Source organism: Cnephaeus nilssonii, assembly GCF_951640355.1.
Source record: "Cnephaeus nilssonii genome assembly, chromosome: 4".
Taxonomy (NCBI): Eukaryota; Metazoa; Chordata; class Mammalia; order Chiroptera; family Vespertilionidae; genus Cnephaeus; species Cnephaeus nilssonii.
The window spans coordinates 80,579,269-80,603,911 of NC_137075.1; the positions used below are offsets into that span (position 1 = coordinate 80,579,269).

Here is a 24,643-nt window from a genome sequence, read left to right on the forward strand (position 1 = left end):
CCCTCTCACAATCTGGGACCCCTCGGGGGATGTCAGAGAGTTGGTTTTGGCCCAATCCCCGCAGGCCAGGCTGAGGGACCCCACTGGTGCATGGATTGTACTGGGCCTCTAGTAGTAGTATAATAATTGTAGCTAATATGTTTTAACTATAATTGATCCAAAAATGAATGTTATTAACTCTAATTTACCAAGAAGTTAACGTAATTTAGACATAGTCACATAACTAGAAAGTAGGAGAAATGGGCAAACACTCTTCTAGTTGATTCTAAAACTCACTGTTAGACATCCAATGACTATATTGTTAAATATTAACAATACATTACACAACCTACTGGTATTGCTGTTTTACCAGTTTGAGTGAAGTATAGAAACTTTACCTCTCTAAGTCCCATTTTCCCTTTTCAATTGATCTAAATATTTCCCCTACATATATTTAATGCCATAATCTAGTGTTACATTTTTTGCATCAGAGACCTCACTGACATGTTGTTCCTTAAGTTCCTGGATCCCTAGCACATCTGCTTTTTCACCTTTTGCAGTCTTCTTGTATTTGTCTTATAGAGAATGTCCAGGGTTTCTAGCTGTTCTTAGTGGAAGGGATATGGAGAAGTACATCTTCTCTGACTTGGTCTGGAACCGAAAATTGCTTCATTGTGTCTTAAATGTAAAAAAAATGAAGTCAAATGAAATTTATATTATCTATTTTTACTAACAGTGTGCCATTTGGGAGGAAATGTTTGAGGCTTATTTAAATCTTTGGATTGAATTATACTTGACATATCTTAGTTATATAGTTGCCTGTCCTTGGTTTAAAAAGTATGTGTAGAAAATTTCTTTCCTTACAATTCTTATAGTTAGCAGGTTCTTCTTAATAACAGTGTTTTTAAAAAAATACCTATCATTGATTTTGGTTCTGCCACTTATTGGTTTTACAACCTTGGAAAAGTTATTTAATCTCAATATGTCTTAATTTCCTCCACTGTAAAATGGGGATAATAGTCCTTACATCATAAGGTTGTTGAGAAGATTAAATAATATTATAATTGTGAAGCAAGAGAAAAGTACCTTGCATTCAGGAAGCATTTAATAAATGTAGTTATTGTCATCATTAAACTTAGAATGATACAGGTTTATATGATAGGAAATATTAAAGTCATTTTAAGGATAAAAAAATTCAGGCTCACAGAAGCTAAAATTCCCTACCTCATTCTTTGCTGGCCCAAATCTATATTGGTATTGCCAGGATGTACACCCAGTTCTTTCTGACCTTACAGCTTACACTTTCCAAGAATCATGCTACCTATGAACATTATCCAATTCCTCTACATACTTCATTTTAACCTACATTACATTGTGTGTATTTGTTTTCATACTTAACATTTTAAATTGAGCAATAGCTCACCAATGATTATACCACAATTTATCTTATTTTAGGATATATAAATTGTCTCTATGCCACCCATCTATCCATCTGACACTATTGGTGAATCGAATGCTAGTGAATAATATAATTTTAATATTCTTTATAAATGTGGTAATGAAGATCAGCCTTTATAGGGATATCATGCCTCTTATATGAAGATGGAAATGTGTGTTTTTAAAAAAATAGTTCCCACTAAAATTTATAGCATAAAATGCTTATTATACTTTTGAATATGTTGTTCTGTAGAACAGTTTTAACCCTGTTTGAATATGAATTTTTGAATCTATATTGTTCTTTAGAAAAAATTATCTAGAAAGATTGTGAATTTTATTCATTATTTGTATTGTATATGGCTTGGGATTTTTGCAATACATTTATCGCCTTCTAGTAACTATTAAATGTAATGTTTGTTTAAGGAATCAGCAGCTTATTAAGAATTGGCTTGGCCCTAGCTGGTTTGGCTCAGTGGATAGAGCGTTAGCCTGGGGACTGAAGGGTCCCAGGTTCGATACCAGTCAAGGGCACATGCCCAGGTTGTGGTCTCGATCCCCAGTAGGGGGCATGCAGGAGGCAACCGATCAATGATTTGCTCTCATCATTGATACTTCTATCTTTTTCTCTTTCTCTCTCTTGCTCTCTCCCTCTCCCTTCCTCTCTGAAATCAATAAAAAATATTTTTAAAAAGGTTGGCTTGAATGCAAGATTTTGGTTCAAAATTATATTTGGAAGTAATTCTTTCTGAGCATCTACTGTTGATATTTCTTGCATATAAAAATAAATGAATAAACATGAAAATGACTTTGAATCTTAGTTCAGTTCTTCTAAGGCTTGATTTTATTTTTATTTTGCCTAGGATTTTGACTATAGATATTAAATATGTGTGCATTTGGGTGATAGTCATGCATTCACTTTTTCTTTCACCAGTATAAATAAGGGACTTGCTCTTTTTTAGGCACTATGTTCTAAGTCCCTGCTCTACTAGTACGTATCTTTTAGTATAGGAAAGAAATCCTCCTATGTAATAAAAGGGTAATATGCAAATTAACCATCACTCCATCACAAAGATGGCGGTGCTCATAGCCACAAGATGGCGGCGCCCAGTTCTCTCAGCACCGCTGGAGTCCCCCAGTCCCGGCCTGGCGGAATGCTTGCTTTGAGGCAAGCATTCCACCCCGGCTGCGAATGGGCCTCTGGCCAGGCCGGGGCGCGGAACGCTTGTATCGTCGCCCTGGTGACGAGACAAGCGTTTCGTGCCCAGCTGCGGATGGGCCTTTGGGCCTCGGAGAGCCTCTGGGCAGCAGGCGTAGAGCGGTCAGGCCCCACAGAGAGCTACTGGCGCATGGATTTGTGCGCAGGGTTACTAGTAAGTCAATAAGTGTTGTGATAGGGAATAATGGGTGATGGTGAGTGCTTTTAAAAAAAGATAAGGTGTGTGTAACATTCTTGCAGAGTCTTGTAGTCATTCTTTCAGGCTCTCAATTTTGTTCTGGAGCCTACCCTTAGGAATAAATTCTGATTAGCCTAAGCCATAACAGTAATCTCATTCCCCTTTTCAGTGTTTGGTTTTGCAAGGGACAGGTGACTTAATCTTAGCTAATAAAATGTACACATTTCCTCTCCCTTAACCTTTTGCACTCGGATGTCGAGTGTGACTCAACACGGTTAGCATTAGAATAAAGGAATCTAGAAAAAAGCAAGCGAGTGCAAAGGGTTAAAATGAAACAGACCAGAAGACATTGCCAGTTGTTCTTTTACACATAATTACATGTGGCTGGAATTGAGGCAGCCAACTTGCTACCTTGAAGAGAGGTTGCCTGAGTAAAATAGCTGACATGCTGAGTGCATAGAATAGAAAGACACAAAGATTTTTGACTGTTTCACAGAGTGATTGATTAGCTACATTTTTCTTAATTGAGTAATTAAAGTTTTCTTATTTTTAATGCCATTTTGAGTTGGGTTTCCTCTTACTTGTATCCTGGCATGTTATAATTGATGCAAGTTGTCAGAGATTGTCTCTTAAAAGAGTTGACATTTAAGTAGAGATCTGAATTATAAGAATGAATGAACCAAAGGAATTGCAGTTCAGGTAGAAGAAACAGGAAGAAAGAAGACCCCATGATAGATAAGAACTTGGCCTTTTCTGGAAACTGGCAGAAGATGATATACCTAGTTTCTAGTGAACAAGGGAAAGATAATAGTAACTGATATATTTTTTTCTTAAATATGTTTTTATTGATTTCAGAGAGAAAAGGAGAGAGAGAGAGAGAGAGAGAGAGAGAGAGAGAGAGAGAGAGAGAAAGAAATAAGCATCAATGATGAGAGAGAATCATTGATGCACTGCCTCCTGCACACCCCCTGCTGGGGATTGAGTCCACAACTCAGGTATTTGCCCTGACTGGGAATTGAACTGTGACCTTCTGGATCATAGGTTGATGCTCAACCACTGAGCAACACTGGCTTGGCGTAACTGATATTTTTACACTGTGGTACAGTTTACAAAGCACTTTTACATATATTATTTCATGTGATGAAGATATATTATTATTCCCATTTTATTGTTGGGTAAACTGCCCAACAATATGTTTATAGCTAGTGATTGATTTGCAATGGTTGCTCTTTCTATTATTCATGCTGCCAATCAAGTACATATTAGTGTACTTGATAACCAGATAAAATGGTAAAGTATGTATTTTATTTTAACTTATTAATATTACCATTTGGGGGGCAGTATTAATTTATTCAGGACCAAAGGAAATGTTGCCAAAGCAAGATTTTTGGATCCATTTGAATAGTATAAATTAATTGCATCAGTAAATACAACCTGGTGTGTTATCTTGAGTTAATGTGAATGAGATACTCCTGATAGAAACCTCATAAATGTGATTATGTGTTTGTACTTCGCAAATAGGTTGATTAATTTCTAAGATATCGACTGGTTTCAGGGAATAAATAAGAGTACTTTTGCTCAATGTATTCAGGATGTCTGGCATTTTAAATTCATATGTGTATACACTGTGACCTTACTGATAAGCAGTGTGAAAGTATGATAGATGACTCTGTAAGTAATGAAAGAAAATTGAATTTTATAATCTTGGTAGGAGCTGTGCAAAATTTTTTTTCTCTCTTCTCCCGCCCTCCCTTCCTGTCCCTTCTTGTGCCCCTCTTTCCCGAACCTTTCTCTCCCACCATCCCTCTTCTCTACATTTCAGTTTAGTTGGTTTCACCTAGCACTTTTACATAAGTAAAAGTTGATTTCAACTAGCATTAAAAGGCCAGATTAATTTGTGCTACTGTAGGGTATTCCCAAAAATGTATACACACACTTTGAATAATTATAAAGGCAGTGCTTATTAAAATACATTTCATTTTAAAAATTGAGCTGTTAGCTGTTAAAGTGTATATACAGTTTTTTGGGGACACCGTGTATTTTTACTTGCTTTTTTCCTACTCTCTTAAAATAATAAACATACAATTTTATCAACTATTATTTTTCCATATACTAGTATGGAGGCTGTATAGTAAGAAAGATTTTAAATAAACTATAATACATAGTTTGAAAATGAATTGAGATCAAATGAGAAACTAAAGATATAGTGTTGGGTGTATGTTAATCTAGAATTGAATTATATATATATATATATATATATATATATATATATATATATATATATATATATATGGCTCTTTAAATAATTGTACTTTATAATTGACTAGAAGCCCAGTGCACGAAATTCGTGCACGGCGGGGGGTTGTCCCTCAGCCCAGCCTGTACCCTCTCCAATCTGGGATTCCTGGAGGGATGTCCGACTGCCCGTTTAGGCCCGATCCTGGGGCGTGGGGCGGTCTGAGCGAGGGGCCTGTGGTGGTTTGAAGGCTGGCCACACCCCCTGTCAACCCAAGGGGAGGCCCTGGTATCTGGAATTTATTTTCCTTCTACAATTGAAACTTTGTAGCCTGGGGCGGAGCCAAGCCTGCTGCTCCCTCCGGGGTGGCAGCCATTTATGTGGCAGTTAATTCACCTTCTACAATTGAAACTTTGTAGCCTTAAGCAGGTGAGCCCAGCCAGGGTGTGCGGAAAGCTTTGCTTCCCCTGTTGCCGCCGGCAACCCTGGCTTGCTCTCTCAAGCTCCATTCTGCCGCCATTTGTTTGAATTTGTTTACCTTCTATAATTGAAACTTTGTAGCTTGAGTGGAGGCTTAGGCCTGCAACGGCTATGGAAAGCTTGGCTTCCTCTGTTACCTAGGAAACCTTGCTCTCTGTGGCTGTAGCCATCTTGGATTGGGGTTAATTTGCATACTCACCCTGATTGGCTGGTGGGCGTGGCTTGGCTGGTGGACGTGGCTTATGTAGCGGAGTGATGGTTAATTTGCATATTACCATTTTATTAGAGAGGATAGTTAGCTTTTCTTTAAAAGTTTTATTTATATTTCCCTTTATTAACCTTTAGCCTTTAGAACATAACAGTCTACTTAACCTCTGTTATATTATAGTAGTCATTTATTAGATTTGTTGAATAAATGATTATATTTTTCTGTTAATTCTTTAGTTTATTCCACTGCATCGAGTCACACTGGATAATAAAGTGTATTTTTGTCATATTTTTGTATTTTAGTCATTTAAAAAAATGTTGTTCCATTGTCCTAGCATTATTCTGATTAGAAGTCCCTGGACATGCTTTTTACCTTTTATGTATTTTCCCCTGTGACTATTTTCTCCTCCAAAGTATTTGTATTTTAAAATACATTGGGGATTCTGTACATGCTCATGACTGAGCTTATTTTCAGTATTAACTTAAGTTTGACTAGTATTATTCCAAGAAATCTTTATTCAAGCTGAATGTCAAAATGGGGAAATGCTTGTAGATTTCCAACTGGCCCTGAAGCCAATGATGTAAATTGCTTTCTTACTAATGCTGATGGATGACTTTTATTTGAATTTTATCATCTGAACAGTTTTCAGTTCATGATGATAGAAAGCTGTAATATACTGTATCTGAAGATAAGTGCTATAAACAGTGGCTGCTTTAAAATTTTTCTTTTTTATCAACAATCAGATTTTTTCTTTCTAGATAGTTTTCTCTTTGGAAAAAAATTTAAATTGACATAACATTGTATTAGTTTCAGGTATACAATATAATGATTCAATATTTGTATATATTGTGAAATGATCACAATATGTAAGTCTAGTTAACATCTGTCGCCATTCATAATTACAAATTTGTTTTCTTGTGATTAGGATATTTTCTATTCCTTTGTCTTCAAGTTCACTTAACTTTTCCTCTACAGTTCTACTTTTAATCCTCTCCAGAGACTAACATTTTTTCAAATTTTTTTGTTATAGTTTTTATCCCCCGACCCCCGACATTGTATTTATTTTTAAATTTAAATCCTAGTGCATATTTTTAGTAGTTGTTTTAGTGTCCTTGTTGGTTAACATCATCTCTGTCTACTAGGTCTGTTTTAAAATGACTGCTTTTTGCCCTGACCAGTTTGGCTCAGTGGATAGAGCATTGGCCTGTGGACTGAAGGGTCCCAGGTTTGATTCCAGTCAAGGGCATGTACCTTGGTTGTGGGCACATCCCCAGTAGGGGCTGTGCAGGAGGCAGCTGATCAATGTTTCTCTCTCATCGATGTTTCTAACACTCTATCCCTTTCCCTTCCTCTCTGTAAAAAAAAAAATAAAAAAAAATCAATAAAATATATATTTAAAAAAATAAAATGAATGCTTTTCTTATTGGTTGTGGGTCATATTTTCCTCCTTTTTGGCATCAGAGTAAAAAATGCATTTTTAGAAAAGTAATTTATAATTTATTCTACATATTTTTATTGATGGGTAATTATGAGTTCCCCTTCTCTCCCCCACTTTGGAGCTATTGCAAACAGCTTTGTAATGAATAGCTTTATAATTCGTTTTGTTCACATGTTAAAATGCATTTTAGTATAAATTTTTGCTAGTGGAATTTCTCATCAAAGGGCATGTTTATGTAAATATTTGATATATAATGCCATATTGCCTTTACATAGGGTATACATATTTATATTAGTTATATTAATCCTGAATTATTTTGGAGTTTAGGAGACAAGCCTCTTATGAACATAGTTCATAGCAGGACAGGTCAGATTATTAGTCATTTGGTTCTATAGCAAATTGTCACATGCTCATTTTTTTGTGCTTAGCATTAAAGCGAAGCCTCTTGAATGTGATTCTTAGAAATATCATTTTCACATGCTAAAGAAAGTGGCTATTGCGCTGGCTGGGTGGCTCAGTTGATTGGAGCATCGTCCATATTGGAAAGATTGTGGGATCAGTCTATGTTTCTCTCACATTGATGTTTGTCTCATATTCTCTCTCTCACTAATATTAATAAAAACATATCCACAGGTGAGGATAAAATAAAGTGGCATGGCAATTGGTCATTTTTTTATAAGAACAAGAACAGTCAATCTAATCTACATAATAGTAAAAGCATAATATGCTAATTAGACCAGACATCCTTCCAGACGTCCTTCCAGACAACTTTCCTGACGAAGGTGCGGCTGCGAGGGAAGCCTGAGTCCTGGGTGCCAGAGGGACTGGCAGCCGGAGGAAGGAAGGCCTACCCTTGCACGAATTTCGTGTATTGGGCCTCTAGTAGTGTTATAAGTGGTATTGTACCAGTCAGTATGTTAGATACTGCAAAAAGAGGCTTTTTGGGAAGAGGCTTTTTTAGAAATTAGAATCCACTAGAATATTACCTCTTGAGGGCAGAGATATTTGTCTGCTTGTTCATTACTATAACCCCCAGTGCCTAGGACCGTGGTCGGCAAACTGCGGCTTGCGAGCCACATGCGGCTCTTTGGCACCTTGAGTGTGGCTCTTCCACAAAATACCACGGCCTGGGCGAGTCTATTTTGAAGAAGTGGCGTTAGAAGAAGTTTAAGTTTAAAAAATTTGGCTCTCAAAAGAAATTTCAATTGTTGTACTGTTGATATTTGGCTCTGTTGACTAATGAGTTTGCTGACCACTGGCCTAGGACAGTGTCTTTTATGTAATAGGGACACAATAAGTATTTTTTGAATGACTGTATAAATGAATCATGGTTTTGTATAGAATCAGGTAAAATACATGGTAGATTTGTGCTAGATACTTTTCATTATAAATATTGATAAGAACCACGCTGTACAATTTTTATAGTGCAGTTTTGCTCGCACAGAATATTTTTCAACCTTTTTTTTCTGGAAAAGTTTTTGAAAGATTGTTTTCACTGGGTATAGAATTCTCAGTATGGTAGCTTAATATCTTCACAGGGAATAAGCAGAGAGAATGTGAAGTTTCAGTCTTTTGTGACCTTATCTCAGAAGTGAAATGCTATCATTATATTCTAAGAAGCAAGTTATTAAGGTCCAGTCCACACGCAGGGAGAGGAGATTACATGAGGACATGAATACAGGACACAGGGATCATTGGCAGCAATTTTAGAAATTGCCTACAATAATACGTAGTATATAATTATGTAAAATATAGTTGTGTCTATAAAATAATGTAGCATTGTTAACATATGGCATACTAATTATGTGTAGAATGCTTCCCATATATTATTTTAGGTCTCTCCCAATATTCTGTGTGAGAAGTAGTATGTATTATATCCATTTTACAGATAAAGAAAATTGAAGCTCCATGAGATTGCCTAGCTATGATGTAGCAGAACCAATACTCTAAGCTTTGCCAATTCTAGCACCCATAGTTTTAATCTCCATATCTTGTCAACATCAAGGTAGGATTACTTTTGCCCTAGCGAGATAGCTCAGTTGATTAGAGCATTGTCAGGATACATCAAGGTTTTGGGTTTGATTTCTGGTCAGGGCACATACAAGAATAAACCAATGAATGCATAAATAAGTGGAACAACAAATTGATGTTTTTTTCTTTCTCAAATCGATAAATTAGATCATATGATATTCATCTTTCTCTTACTGGCTTATTTCATTTAGCACAATACTCCAGGTCCCTCCATCTGTCACAGAGGGCAAGAGATATGTCTTTTTTATAGCTGCATAGTATTCCATTGTGTAAATGTATCACAGCTTTTTTTATTCACGCATCTGCTGATGGGCATTTGGGTTGTTTCCAGACCTTAGCCAGCTATACTAATAAAAGGGTAATATGCAAATTGGTCACAACACCCTCACAGTAACAACGGAATAGCAGGCTGCGTGGGGCAACCAGGCCGGCAGGGGGGTTAGCGAGGGACAACTAGACAACTGACCAGCAGGCTGTGTGGGGCGACCAGGCTGGCAGGGAGGTTAGCGAGGGACTACCAAATGACTGGCCAGCAGGCTGCGTGGCGTGACCAGGCCCACAGGGGGGGCAGTGAGGGGCGACCAGGCTGGAAGGGAGGGCAGTTGGGGGGGCAACCAGATTGGCGGGGGGGGGCAGTTGGGGGTGACCAGGCCGGCGGGGGGGGGGGGCGGGCAATTAGGGGCAATCAGACTGGCAGGCAGAGGTGGTTAGGGGTGATCAGGCTGGCAGGGGGGACAGTTAGGGGCGATCAGGCAGGCAGGCAGGCTGGCCACCGGTCCTGGATTGTGAGAGGGATGTCCAACTGTCGGTTTCGGCCTGATCCCAACCGACAGTTGGACATCCCTTGAGGGGTCCCAGATTGGAGAGGGTCCAGGCTGGGCTGAGGGGACCCCCCCCCACGTGCACAAATTTCGTGCACTGGGCCTCTAGTTGTAAATAACGCTGCTATGAACATAGGGATATATATATTCTTTCTGGTTTGTGTTTCAGGATTCTGGTTTGTATTTCTAGAAGTGGCATCTCAGGGCCAAATGGCAGTTCCCTTTTCAATATCTTGAGGAGTTTCCATATAATTTCTTGAGGAGTTTCCACTGTTTTCCATATACTATCATTTCCACTATTTCCATAGTGGCTGCATCAGTCTGCATTCCCATCAGCAGTGTACTAGGGTTCCCTTTTCTCCACATCCTTGCCAGCACTTGTTATTTGTTGATTTATTGCTGGTAGCCATTATGGCAGGTATGATATGATACCTCATTGTTATTTTAATTGGCATCTCTCTGATGATTAGTGACATTGAGCATTTTTTTTCATATGTCTCTTGGCCATGTGGAAGCTAATGAACAAAATAAACTGATGAACAAAAGAGATCCAGAGTTATGGAAACATGGAGCAGACTGACGAATCTCAGAGGGAAGGGGGTGGGGGGAGGAGAGATTAACCAAAGAACTTACTAGTATATGCATATATGCATAACCCATGGACACACAGAATAGTGAGGTGAAAGCCTGAGCTGGAGCAGCGGGTGTGGGGTGGAGGGGGTCAATGGGGGAATAAAGGGGACATCTGTAATGCTTTTAAAAATCAGGATACATTTTTTAAAAAGATACAATAAAAACATATAAATAAAAATTTTTAAAAATTACTTTTGTTGAACCTCATGTCAAATATTATAGTAAATGCTTTATATATATTAACTCCATTTAAGTAACTCAATTAAAGCCCCTGAACTTAGTGATGATGTATTGCAGCTTCCAGATTTAAGAAATTGTTTTGAAAAATTACATTTTTGTTATAGACATTAATCAGATATAACCCAATGCGTCTATAAATACCAAAAGAAATGAATCATTTAAATACATACTACCTTTAAAAATGTGGTATCACTAATTAAATAAATGTGTGGAAGGAAGCCTGACACATTTTAATCCATTTAATATTCTGCAGATAAAGGGTAGTACGTGAATCCCAAATAGGAATGAATTAATAAATACTTGAAAACAATCCACTCTGAGAAGAAATCTCAACAACACTAGTATATAAATTATAGTCAGAAATTATCTCATGCAGTTAATGTTTAAATATTTTTTACTAATAAATTTGAGATATTTTCACTAATAAATGCTTCCACAAATAAATTAAGTAGCTTTCATATCAAAGGCTATACATACTTTCTTCCAGATGAGGAAAATAAGACAAGTAAAGATAAATTATTTTCTCATGGTTAAAAGGTAACATTAGACTGCTGATCTTATGGCCTTTTAGGCCAGTATTTTAATCATTTAAGGGGGTTATCTTGGCAAGATTTATGTTGACAATAATACATACTAAAGTTTATGAATAACTTTATTTTTGAACTGTTTTCCCTACAAAAATAACACTATCTCACTGTCTACATTCAGATTTGCTTTCTTAAGTGGGACATAAAATGCAATTAAAGCTAATGTGCTTGGATTCTATGTCATTTGTCAAACTAATATATGTTATGTATCGTAAACTCCACTCACTGATTTACTTACTTACTCATTTAAAAGTATTTATTAGTATCACTAAGTACCAAACACTGCTCTAAGTACTTGGCATACATCAGTGAACTAAATGGACAAAAGTCATGGAGTTTACATTTTTTTAGGCATGGTTCAGACAATAAACATATACATAAGCAAGCATTTATTATGGATAGGGAAAATTTTTATAACTGCTCTTTTAAATCATGCTAAGGAAAATTACATAGACAACGACTTGGTTTTTAACTTGATTTATTTTTGTTAATGCCATTTTTACTAGAACAATAAAGTTTGGGGAAACATTCTCTCCAAAAAACAGAGTTAAAATGATGCTATTAATTAAGAAAGTGACCATTTTTGCTCCTACAATAATTTCTTGCTTTTTACAACTCATCTAATAGCAATAGTGCTGCGAAATATAGTAATTGAATATTTTGGCTTTTTGATGGTGGTTTATAAAAACCTAAAGTACTTTGTGTAACAAAATTTATTTTTCTGTAAACCTTTGTTTGTATTCAATTTATGTTATACTTTCGCTGGCTTTGAATATTTATGATAATTTTTTGGTTATAATTCTAAGTAAAATGTTACAGCACATCTTTTTATTATTTAAATGATTCTTGTTTGGAAACTCTTTATTTTCCTTTATTACAGTTATCTTCCTAAGTAAACTTTTACTGTGAAGAGAAAGATTTTAAAAGTTTTAATATCTTATTGGTATAGCTTGGAATTAAGTAGGGTATATTTTCAGTATACGGTATGATAGCATTTTATAGTGTTAGATATGTTGTCACAAATATTATTAACTCAAATTTTAATACTTAACTTCTTTTGTTAACGTAATTAAATTCATCCCTTATCATCAGAGTGGATTCATTTCTTAAATCTGTTTTTAACCAGGAAGCCCTGAATATCTGCATTTTTTCTATATATCATGAAAAGTAGACTGAATCTTTTACCTGGGACGTTGAATAGACTTACTTATTCTTACATTTTAGTAAATAGATGGGGGTACCTGTGATTAGAGGAGAAGGGCTTTAGAAAGAATTTTGAGACAGAATAGCAAGTGGTCCATCAAGAGAGTGTTCTCAATAGACTTAAGAATAGTTATTAAAACAACAAACAAAACAGCAAGTTTTCACTTGGATTATTGCTTTTTTACTTAGTTTTCAAACAATTCTCAGTGAATATAATTCTTTTTTATTCTTTGTTTTAGCTAGTGTGATCCAGTAACAATGAGGAAAATAGTGTAGGAATAAATGGGAAGGAAGTAGAATGTTTCTAGAACCTCATTTGAAGAGATTTTCTTCTCTTTAAATATTTAATCATTTAAAATCAATTGAGATTTGAGGTTCAGAAGTAGAAAAATGGCAGCTCTGTGCTCTAATTTTCTAAGCCTCTTATCCAACTTTTTTATCTAGTCTTTCATAACTGTTTAATTAGTGGTCAAGTTTCCATCATAATCAATCTTGTATATAGAAAATATTTATTTTCTCTCTTTTGTTTGCCTGGAGATAAGACTTTTTTTTTAATGTAGCCCTGGAAGTATCAGATATATCTTTGCTTGCAAGTTTTTTCTTTGGGGAGAAAATTGCTTTGTTTCCAAAGGGAATTCTAAGCCTAATCCTGGAGAAATGACAAATGAAACCCATAACCAGGCTTGAGAAAGCATGTGCATTTGTAGTTTAAGATGGATAGTTACTAAGATTTAACTGATATTAGACTTCTATTGCAATTGTTGGTATTTTTACTAGTAAATAAATTTGAGGAAGGAGTAATCTAGCCTAATCCATATGAGCCTTTGTTGTGATGTTTGGAGTGGTTGCCAGCTTTTTAATGGCCCTGATAACCTTTGCTTGGCTAATATGTATGTCATTTTTAGAATTTATCCTAAAAGTGACAATTTGCCTGTCACCTGCAAACTTAAGTGGTAAAATGGCTGCTGAGCAGGGAGATGAAGGGAGAATGGAGTTGAGATCTTATAGGAATGAATTCACTCATAAAGAGAACATGTTTCTTTTTGAGATAATGGGAAGATTAACTAAAATGATATGGTTGAATACATTTTGTTTAGTTTGATTGATTATTCAAATGTACAATCTTTTATTCTTCAAACATGACCTGTTGCACAATGATATAAATAAGAAAGTAAGGTGATAATGGAGCTTAGAGGACTTTCAGGCTTAGAGTTAATTAATTTATCTGGTAGAGCCCTGGTGTACATGGTTGATTTAATATGCAAACTTAAAAGCTTTTGCTTTTTACTTCTTATTATTGGCACTTAAGTTATTTGCCAGCTTGTTGGCCAGTCAACACCAATGTGTTTTCTTTAACTCCATGAATCTCAGCATATGCTATTTCTATATATCCTAAATAAATACGTGTCTTACTCTTTCCACAGCATAGAGAGTCTATGAAGCACAGGACAATAAAGCTTCCTACTCATACCAGAAGACATCTTTGAAAGATTCACTACAGGACTACCAGAGACACTAATTTGTCTGAATCATCATGTGTTGAAACAGCAGAAGGCTACTACCTTTGCACTAACAGGAAACAGTTAAGATGTTTGCGATTCTTTGAGCTCCAGAAAGCCAGGGGAGTGAGTTGAAAATCTGAAAATGCGGCCATGGACTGGTTCCTGGCGTTGGATTATGCTCATTCTTTTTGCCTGGGGGACCTTGCTGTTTTATATAGGTGGCCATTTGGTACGAGATAATGACCACCCTGATCACTCTAGCCGAGAACTGTCCAAGATTCTGGCAAAACTTGAACGCTTAAAACAGCAAAATGAAGATTTGAGGCGAATGGCTGAATCTCTCCGGTAGGTTCTAAAAAACTGAAGGAAGAGTGATGAAATATTGTAATTTGCTTTTAGGTGCAGGGCTTCATTTAGCTATTAAAAAATACTTAATTTCTATAAACTATTTTTGCAAAAATTTAACTATCTTAATAAGGTACTTTTTATACCAATATCTCAATAGTGAATTTCTCAATAGTGGCCAATCTTATTTTACATATGAATTTTAATATAGAAAAACTATGCCATTTAATTTATATACTTACATTTAATTTATAATTATCTTTGGAATTTTGATACATTAAATGTAAACTTTATATGATTTAAATTAGTGTCTATTAAATTTTTTATCATATGGACTATAACAAAAACATTATCATTGAGAGGCTGAGCTACTCTAAACTATAACACTAAAATAAAGAAACAAAAAATTTATCCTTAAATAAAATAACTGGATCTAGAATCTAGAAAATTATTGTCATTGCTACTTCTAGTCTATTAAAAAATATGACATATATCTGTTAGAAGACAGTCCAGATGACCTTGTGTCCAAGTTTGGTGATTAGTTTGGACCATCAGCTGGTTCCCTCCCATATGGCTTATCCAGCAGGACAGCCCAGGTTTCTTACCTTAAAAAGGCAAGAGCAGGAACTGAAAGTCCTCTTGAGGCCACGCATCAGAAGTTGCACACTGTCACTTCTGCCATATTTTGTTAGTCTGTGTTAGTCAAAGGGCCACTCTACATTCAGGAAATGAAGGGAGGAATTGCAGAGACTTTGTAGCCATAATTAATCCACCATTCTCATCTTCAGAAATAATGTTGGATAGATTAAATTAGGACAAATCATAGTGGTCCCGAACAACCAGAGTTTAGTTTAGACTTGGTTGATAGATAATAGGGAGCTATAGTGTCGCTGAGGAATGACACAGTGAAAATGTTTGAGGAAAATTTAGATTTTTGAAATGGATTTGAGGCATGTACCTGACTGTAGTGAAATTAACTGGGAGACACAGTATTATTCTAGGCATGAGGTGATGCTAATCTAGATTAAATTAATTATTGAATATGTTTGCTTTTGTACCAAGATATATGAGCTTATTTACTCATGTTTCCTACTTGATTTTATTTGGCTTTCCCCAGATAACCTTTCTTACTTGTTAATTGCCAGGATATTAAGTATACATGCAATAAGCTTTCTTTTTAAAATTTAGAAATCATCACATTCTTGGCCTGCTATTCTATAGAATACTTTTTCATGCTTCATGTTTGTTTTGTCTTAATGTTTAGTAATTGTTTTGTCTTAATGTTTAGTAATTGTTTTGTCTTAATGTTTAGTGAAATTGCTATTAGTTCACAGAATCTTTGCATTTGGGAATTTGAACCTGCCACTTTGCCTCTCAGTTAGAATTGAAATTTAGCAGAAAACATCTGGAAAATTATCGAAACTTGTTCAGAAACCCCTTGAGTAGTGAACCTTAAACTGTACAGATGGCAGAACTAGACAGGATTTATAAAATATAAAGAGCACTTAATTGACAGCTTTCCTCTTAATTTAAATCCTCATTTTTCTAGATTCATTAATTTTGAGAATACCACTTTAAAAAATTCAAATTTGACTTCATGGCCTATTAATAAGGATTTTTTGTTTCTTTGTTTCTTTTGTTTTTTTTTGTTTGGTCCAGGAAGGTAGAAGAATTTTTTTCTGGAATTTAGTTGTCAGCCCTAAACTGTAAATTTACAAACCACAAAGAATGCATAATTAACTTATGATTACCTGTTTTTCTAAGTTATGTAGTAATCTTTCCAAGCATGAAGCTTCTGGTGGGAAAATTTGTCCCAGGCAATAGAAATATATGGAACAGTGATGATGGGTAGAAAGAAAACTGATGTGGTTTTTCACAACTCATATGTTACTTGCTCTGTTTGAGAAGCTGGTATTGGAAAGTGGGGGGATGTCTTTGTTTCTGTTGATTGATTGGAGAATTTACTCTTGGCTCTCTTCTGTGTAACTGTTCATCTCTCATGTCTAGAGTGATGAGCAACTGAATGGATTGGAGTGCATAGAACACTTGCCATCTATCTAAAACCTTTCATTATATATGGTTTTATTTTTGCAACTCTGCATCCATTATTCCTATTCTATCAAGAATATCTTTCCCTGGTATGGCTCAGTGGTTGAGTGTCTACCTATGAACCAGGAGATCATGCTTCCATTCCTGGTCAGGGCCCCTGCCCGGGGTTGCAGGCTCAATCCCCAGTAAGGGGTGTGCAGGAGGCAGTCTATAAGTGATTCTCTCTCATCATTGATGTTTCTATCTCTCTTCCTTTCCCTTCCTCTTAGAAATGAATAAAATTATATTTTTAACAATGAATATCTTAATTTTTTTAGGTGATAATATTGTAGTGAGATTTTTAGTCAAGATCCCTAGCTTTCCCAGCCTGATAATTAGGTATTTCTTCCTGGAGTTTGTATTAACGTTTTAATATGTTGCTGGATTAAATTTGCCAGTGTTTTATTTTGGAGTTTTTCTATGTTAACAAGACATGTTTAATGTAATTTTTCCTTCTTATAATGTCTTTTGGGTTTTGCTATCAAGGTTACACAGGTTACACAGTCCAATTCTATTTTCTAAAAGGGTTTGAATAAAATTGGTATTCATTCTATTTTAAATCTTTGTTAGAATTTCATAAGTGAAACCATCTGGGCCTGTAGTTGTTTTTTTTGGGGGGGGGTGTGAATTTGGGTTTGGAAGGGAAAGGGAACATGTGAGAAGGTTTTAAATTATGATCTTTTTAGTTGTAATTATACTATTGGATTTTCTATGTTTTTCTTCCATTAGTTTTTGTAAGATGTATTTTTTCAAGGAATGGGCCCATTTTATCAACATTTTCAAATTAATTAGCATAAAGTTGTTCAGTAATGCCCTTTAAATTTTCTTCTCCTTACCTGTAATATCTGTAGTAATTCCCCTTTTTCATTCATTTGTGTTTTCTCCTTTTATCTTGCTAAGAGTTTATCTACTTACATACCTTTTCAAAGAACCAATCTCTAGTTGTTTTTCTCCTCTTGTATGTCTGATTTATTGATTTCTACTCTTAGTTTGATAATTTTCTTTCTTATAGTCTTTTTGGGTTTTATTGCTGTTCTTTTTGAAGTTTATTCAGAAAGAATTTTACATCATTGATTTAAAACCTTGCTTCTTTTTAAATATCTCTCTAATCAGAGCTTTAAGTTGTATCCCACAAGTTTGACAATGTCCTATTTTAAATGTCATTCAATTAAAAGAATTTTAAAATTTCTATTATGGTTTTTTTTCTTTGACCCACAGTCTATTTTGGAGTGTGTTGCTTAATTTCTAAGTGGGTTTATTCAGTTTATATTTCTAATTTTTATTTCTATTTTGTTCTTCAACCATCTAACCTTGTATTCTGTATCATTTTAATTCTTTGAAATTTATTAAATGGCTCAGCAAAAGACATGTTGGTGAATGTTTTTGGGAAAATGTATATTCTGCTGTTGTTTGGCCTGCTCTTCTGCAGACCTAACAATTACGTTGGTTTGGTTAATTGTGTTGTTAATATTTTCTAAATTAATATAGATTTATTTACTTCTATAATCTGCTTCTTCTATCAGCTAATGAGTAAAGTCTCTGACATTGGGTGTATATGCACCTCTGTATTTATTTGGTGAATGTAAATTACATGTATTTTATTTTCTGTGAATTGACCCTTCAATTATTATTAAGTGTTTTTATTAACTGTCATAATACTTTTTTGGATATAAAGTTTAATATATTTGGTATAAATATTGCCATACCAGCTTTCTTTTGGTTATGGTTTGCATGGCATATTTTCCTTATCTTTTTAATTTTAACCTTCTTGTGTCCTTAAGTGTTTCTTCTAAGAATAGGGCTGGATCTTATTATTTTGTCCAGTGATAACCTTTTCTTGTTCACTTACATTTAATATAATTGCTAGATTTAAGTCTGCCACATTATTTCCCCCCCCATTTGACCCATCTTTTAATTTCTTTTTAGTTTTTCTTTGTTGCCTTCTTTTGAATTGATGGAATTTTTTATTGTTATTCTATTTTTTCACTTATAATAGACTTTTAGTTATACATTTTAATTTACTTTCTAAATTTATTCTTTTAATCTCATATCACAAGGCCATGAGAAATTTCAGTCTGTTTTAACAGTTGCTCTCTAGCCTCCTTTGAAGCCCCAGAATTCATTAAGTGGTCCATGGAGAAAACTGGGTATGTGTTTAGTGCGTCTGCAGTTTCCAAATTTTCACACTTTCTGTGGGACCCAAGCCTGTGCTTCACATTGTATCTGGAATCAGCAAGTGTTCCCTAAGCAAGAACATGGCTTATTACAGACTACTGTCCTGTGGAATTTTAGTTAATATAATCATGCACTTAGATACCTCACATGGCTTTTTTAAAAAGTTACATTTAGAAGTTATCTGTTTGTTTGTTTTTGTATTGTTGTTGTTATTACAGCAAGAATAGGGTTTGCCATTACATACTACATTCTACTTGGAACTAAAAGTACTCTACCTGGATTGAAAACGGTTGAACTGATGTTGCTGCCATAGAGGGATTTCCCTTAGTTCCTGAACCTAGATCCCTGGAGCTGTTCTGGTTCTTGCCCTTTCTAAGATCTGGTTCTTCGGGTTTTAGCTTTTTCTCCCATTGTACCTCCCTTCCCCGCCACCGTCCCCCCCCCCCCCCCCCCCCCCCGGCCTCCAGTTGAGTGGTAAAGAAAAGGAGAAATTCAGTTGAATTGGAAGATTTTAACCATCACCGTAATCTCTGCTTCATTGACTGATTTAGTGAATCTATTAAGAGAAAGAGTTCAAGATGAGATTTAGAGAGATTGAGTTTGATGTGTTTGTTGAACCTATCTATTCAAGTAGAAAGTTGGAAAGTGAGTCTAGCCGAAACCGGTTTGGCTCAGTGGATAGAGCGTCGGTCTGTGGACTGGGGGGTCCCAGGTTCGATTCTGGTCAATGGCATGTACATTGGTTGCCGGCACATCCCCGGTGGGGGGTGTGCAGGAGGCAGCTGGTCGATGTTTCTCTCTCATTGATGTTTCTGGCTCTCTATCCTTCTCCCTTCCTCTCTGTAAAAAATCAATAAAATATATTTTAAAAAAGAAAAAAGAAAGTGAGTCTAGAACTCAGGATGAGAAGGAAGGATACCTTTGAGGATCATTCACATAGAAGTGATTGCCAGAAAATGTGTTGCATGAAGTAAAAACTCCTCCATTCATCTTAGATGATCCACAGTTGTCATGGAGAGGAGTAAATGTGAGAATAGTATTAATACACCCTTACTTATAGGACCAGCAACAGTCTAACATGAAAGGATATTTCATTTTTCTATGAATTTGCACCTGTAAAAATAAACTGCACCTGTTTTATGGTTATAGCAATTGATTATGTGGCACATTGGCATAGGATCACATTTTTTTCCCCCACTATTGTCATTGGTGGGGGCTGAACCTTAGTAAGAAAACAGTGCATTGAAAATGTATTGCTGCTGTTTTCATCATCATGTATTCTCACCTTAATTTTCTTATACCCAGACACACACACACACACACACACACACACACACACACACACACACAGCATTGCTATATAATATTTAAAATCTTAAGTAACTAGTTGAAAAAAATTTAAACTTTTAAACATGGAAGAACATTTTTTTTCCAGATATTGATGCCATATAGGCAAAGTGAATTTACATTAAATACTTTATAAATTGTAAGTATTTGAGTTTAGGGACTTGATTGAATATTCTTTACATTTTATCCTTTATTCTTTTATCCTAGTATTTATGATAATGGCTCCAAGCATTTCTTAATCATTGAAGTCCCTCCCTATCCATGGTTTCACTTTCCATAGTTTGTTACCTATAGTCAACCATGGACAGAAAATATTAAATGGAAAATTACAGAAATAAACATGTATGGTTTTGAGTAATGTGATGAAATCTCATGCTGTCCTGCTTTGTCCAGCCTGGGATGTAAATTTTGTCCTACATATGCATACTGTATATACTACCTGCCCATTAGCCATTTCAGTTACCAGATTGATTATCAGAGAGAGAGATAGAGAGACCATATTCACATAACTTTTATTACAGTACTAGAGGCCCGATACATGAAAATTCATGCAAGAGTAGGCCTTCCTTACCCCGGCTGTCATCACCAGCTTCCCTCTGGCACCTGGGACCTGGGCTGCTGGCACTGGCTTCCCTCTGGCACCCAAGACCTGGGCTTCTCTCCTCCGGCTGCCCGCACGCACCTGGGGCCTGGTCTGGCTTCCCTTGGGCCACCCGCAGGCACCCAGGACCCAGGCTGGCTTCCCTCCAGCCCCAGCTTTGTCAGGAAGGACGTCCGGAAAGACGTCTGGTCTAATTAGCATATTACCTTTTATTATTATAGACTAGAGGCCCGGTGCACAACATTTGTGCACTGGAGGGGCATCCCTCAGTCCGGCCTGTGCCCTCTCACAGTCCCGGGACCCTTTGGGGGATGTCCGCTGAGGGGTCCTTAGTGCTGCCGTGGAGGCGGGAGCTGCGTTTGCCAGACTGTGGGAGCGCACTAAGCACCAGAGGGCAGCTCCTGCATTGAGCATCTTCCCCCGGGTGGTCAGTGTGCATCATAGAGACCAGTTGTTCTGCAATTTGGTTGATTTGCATATTAGGGTTTTATTATATAGGATACTGTTATACGTATTTGCATTTTATTAGTTATTTTTGTTAATCTCTTACTATGCCTGATTTATAAATTAAACTTTTTCGTAGGTATGTGTGCATAGGAAAAAAACATAGTGTATATAGGGTTTGGTAATACCCCCAGTTTCAGGCATCCACTGGGGGTCCTTGAACATATGCCCTGTGGTGGGTAAGAGGGGGACTACTGTAATTTCAGGAAATATGCCCTTGGTGACTCATCTGTTTCAGTGTCACTTGATTTATAGGTGACACATAATCTGCTAAATGTTTAGAAAAAAAACTTGCCTGGACTATTTATCAAATTTTCTTTAGTAAACTTTCATTTCATTATGAAGTTATGTGGTTGTGTGTGTGTGTGTGTGTTTTGTTTTTTTTTCTAAAGTTCTACATTAGTCTTCTTTTTTTCCAATTGAAACCGCCCCCCCCCCCCCAACCATTCCCACCCTGGGCAAGCCCCCACCACCCCAGTGTCTGTGTCCTTGGTTATGCTAATATGCATGCATACAAGTCCTTTGGTTGCTCTCTAACCCGCCCCCTGCCCCCCTGCCATTTGTCTCTGGATCTATTCTTATTTATCAAATTATGTTGATCATTATATCCTACACTAGAGGCCTGGTGCACAAAATTCGTGCACGGGGCTGGTGTGTCCCTCAGCCCAGCCTGCACCCTCTCTAATCTGGGACCCCTCGAGGGATGTCCGACTGCCCTCTCACAATCCAGGACTGCTGGCTCCCAAACGCTCGCCTGCCTGCCTGCCTGCCTGATTGCCCCTAATCGCTTCTGCCTGCCAGCCTGATCACCCCCTATCCACCCCCCTGCCAGCATGATCGACACCTAACTTCTCCCTTGCTGGCCTGGTCACCCCTAACTGTCCTTCCCTGCTGGCCTGGTCACCCCTAACTGCCCTCCCTTGTAAGCCTGGTCGCCCCTAATTGCCCTCTCCTGCCAGCCTGGTCACCCCCAACTGCCCTTCCCTGCAGGCCTGGTCGCCCCTAACTGTTCTCCCCTGCAGGCCTGGTCCCTCCCAACTGCCCTCTGCTGCTGGCCTGATCAACCACAACTGCCCTCTCCTGCTGGCCATCTTGTGGTGGCCATCTTGTGTCCACTTGGGGGCAGCCATCTTCTGTGTTGGAGTGATGGTCAATTTGCATATTAACTCTTTATTATATAGGATATGAGTGAGATCATGTGATATCTATCTTCCTCTGACTGGCTTATTTCGCTTAGTATAATGCTTTCCAGTTCCATCTGTGCTGTGGCAAATGGTAAAAGTTCCTTCATTTTTATAGCGGCATAGTATTCCATTGTGTAGATGTACCACAGATTTTTAATCCACTCATCTGCTGATGGGCACTTAGGCTGTTTCCAAATCTTAGGTATTGTAAATTATGCTGCTATGAACATAGGGGTGCATATATCCTTTCTGATTGGTGTTTCTGGTTTCTTGGGATATAGTCCTAGAAGTGGGATTACTGGGTCAAATGGGAGTTCCATTTTCAGTTTTTTGAGGAAACGCCATACTGTTTTTCATAGTGACTGCACCAGTCTGCATTCCCACCAGCAGTGCAGGAGGGTTCCTTTTTCTCCACATCCTCGCCAGTACTTGTCGTGCTGTCACTCAATTAATATTTGACAAAGGAGGCAAGAGCATACAATGGAGTCAAGACAGTCTCTTTAATAATTGGTGTTGGGAAATTTGGTCAGATACATCAAAAAAAAAAAAAATGAAACTAGATCACCAACTTACACCATACACAAAAACAAACTCAAAATGGCTAAAGGACTTAAATGTAAGACGGGAAACCATAAAAATCCTACAAGACTCCATAGGCAGCAAAATAGCAGACATATGTTGTAGCAATATCTTTACAGACACAGCTTCTAGGGCAATGGAAACTAAGGAGAAAATAAACAAATGGGACTACATCAAAATAAGAAGCTTCTGCACAGCAAAAGAAACCATCAGCAAAACAACAAGGAAGCCCACTACGTGGGAGAACATATTTGCCAATGATATTTCCAATAAGGGTTTAATCTCCAAAATTTACAGAGAACTCATACAGTTTAACAAAAGGAAGATAAATGATCCAATCAAAAAATGGGCGAAGGATCTAAATAGACACTTTTCAAAAGAGGACATAGAGCAGGCCTAGTGATATATGAAAACATGTTCAAAGTCACTTGAGAGATGCAAATCAAAACAACAATGAGATACCATCTTACACCTGTCAGAATGGCTATCATCTACAAACGACAAGTGCTGGTGAGGATGTGGAGAAAAATGAAGTTGTGTGTTTTTTAAGATTGTCATATAGACATTTATAATTCATTTAGGTAAAATCATGAAACAAAGTAGTTTAGTTTGATAGATCAGTATTCTAAACAAAGCTATCTGAAGGGGAATAAGTATAAAAACATTTCAGCATATTAGAGTTAGCTTTTAAATTACAGTAGCCAGAAGGAAGTATAGTATAAATTAGCACACTATGCTTTTCTTGTTATTGTTTTGCTGATTGAAATAAAATAAGTTTGATTTTAACCCAGTCCTTTTGTGATTTAAAAATGTATGCAAAAGCTGTTGCTTGGCAGAGATGATTTACATTAGAAATTCATGAGTTTCTAATAAAGTTTAGAGAGAAAGGTGTACTTAATAAATATAGAATGCTATATGTGCAAATAAATAAAGACAAAAGGGACATTCAAAAGTATAGTTTAGTGTTAATTCTCATTTACATTCAATGGCACTTCAAAAATATTCTCTTTTACCACATGATATGTACAGAAGCTGAGTCATTTTTCTGCAAGTCAGTGGCAAAAGCAGAAATAAAATCTTCTGAGGAATTATTAAGTTGTATCTAATTTTCAGTACACTGCCAACAACTGTCATTTTTTATACCTTCTTAAATTTCTCTTGCTTTAAGAATTAACTCAGTACAGTATGTTTTTCTAGCCTACAGAGAATGACAGAATATGCTGTTTCATATTACAATTACTTTTGGTAATTATTAAGTGTGATCAGAGGTTTCCATATATCAATATTAGAAATGGCCATTTGAAGCATTACCTCTTTTATAATACACACACACACACACACACACACACACACACACACACACACACATATCCTATATAATAAAGAGGTAATATGCAAATTAACCCTCATAAGATGGCTGCCTACAACCAGGCCCCCAGGGCTGTTAGTGAGGGACAACCAAACAACTGAGCAAGCAGGCTGCGTGGGGCGACCAGGCCAGCAGGGGGGTTAGTGAGAGACGACCAAACGACTGAACAGCAGGCTGCGTGGAGTGACCAGGCCGGCGGGGGGGGCCATGAGGGTCGACCAGGCTGGCGGGGGGCAGTTGGGGGCGACCAGGCTGGTGGGGG

General features: G+C 36.8%; 1 protein-coding gene across 5 annotated transcripts in view; it reads left to right on the forward strand.

The window, feature by feature from the left end:
* The window catches only part of FUT8 (fucosyltransferase 8), a 216,763-nt gene that overhangs the window by 83,459 nt on the left and 108,661 nt on the right, over window positions 1-24,643 (forward strand). For all 5 annotated transcript variants that reach the window (XM_079767553.1, XM_079767554.1, XM_079767552.1 and 2 more), the window contains one exon: window positions 14,112-14,534. In XM_079767553.1, coding sequence (XP_079623679.1) covers window positions 14,332-14,534 — 203 coding nt within the window. In that variant the 5' untranslated portion in view covers window positions 14,112-14,331. The remainder of the gene's footprint in view (window positions 1-14,111; window positions 14,535-24,643) is intronic.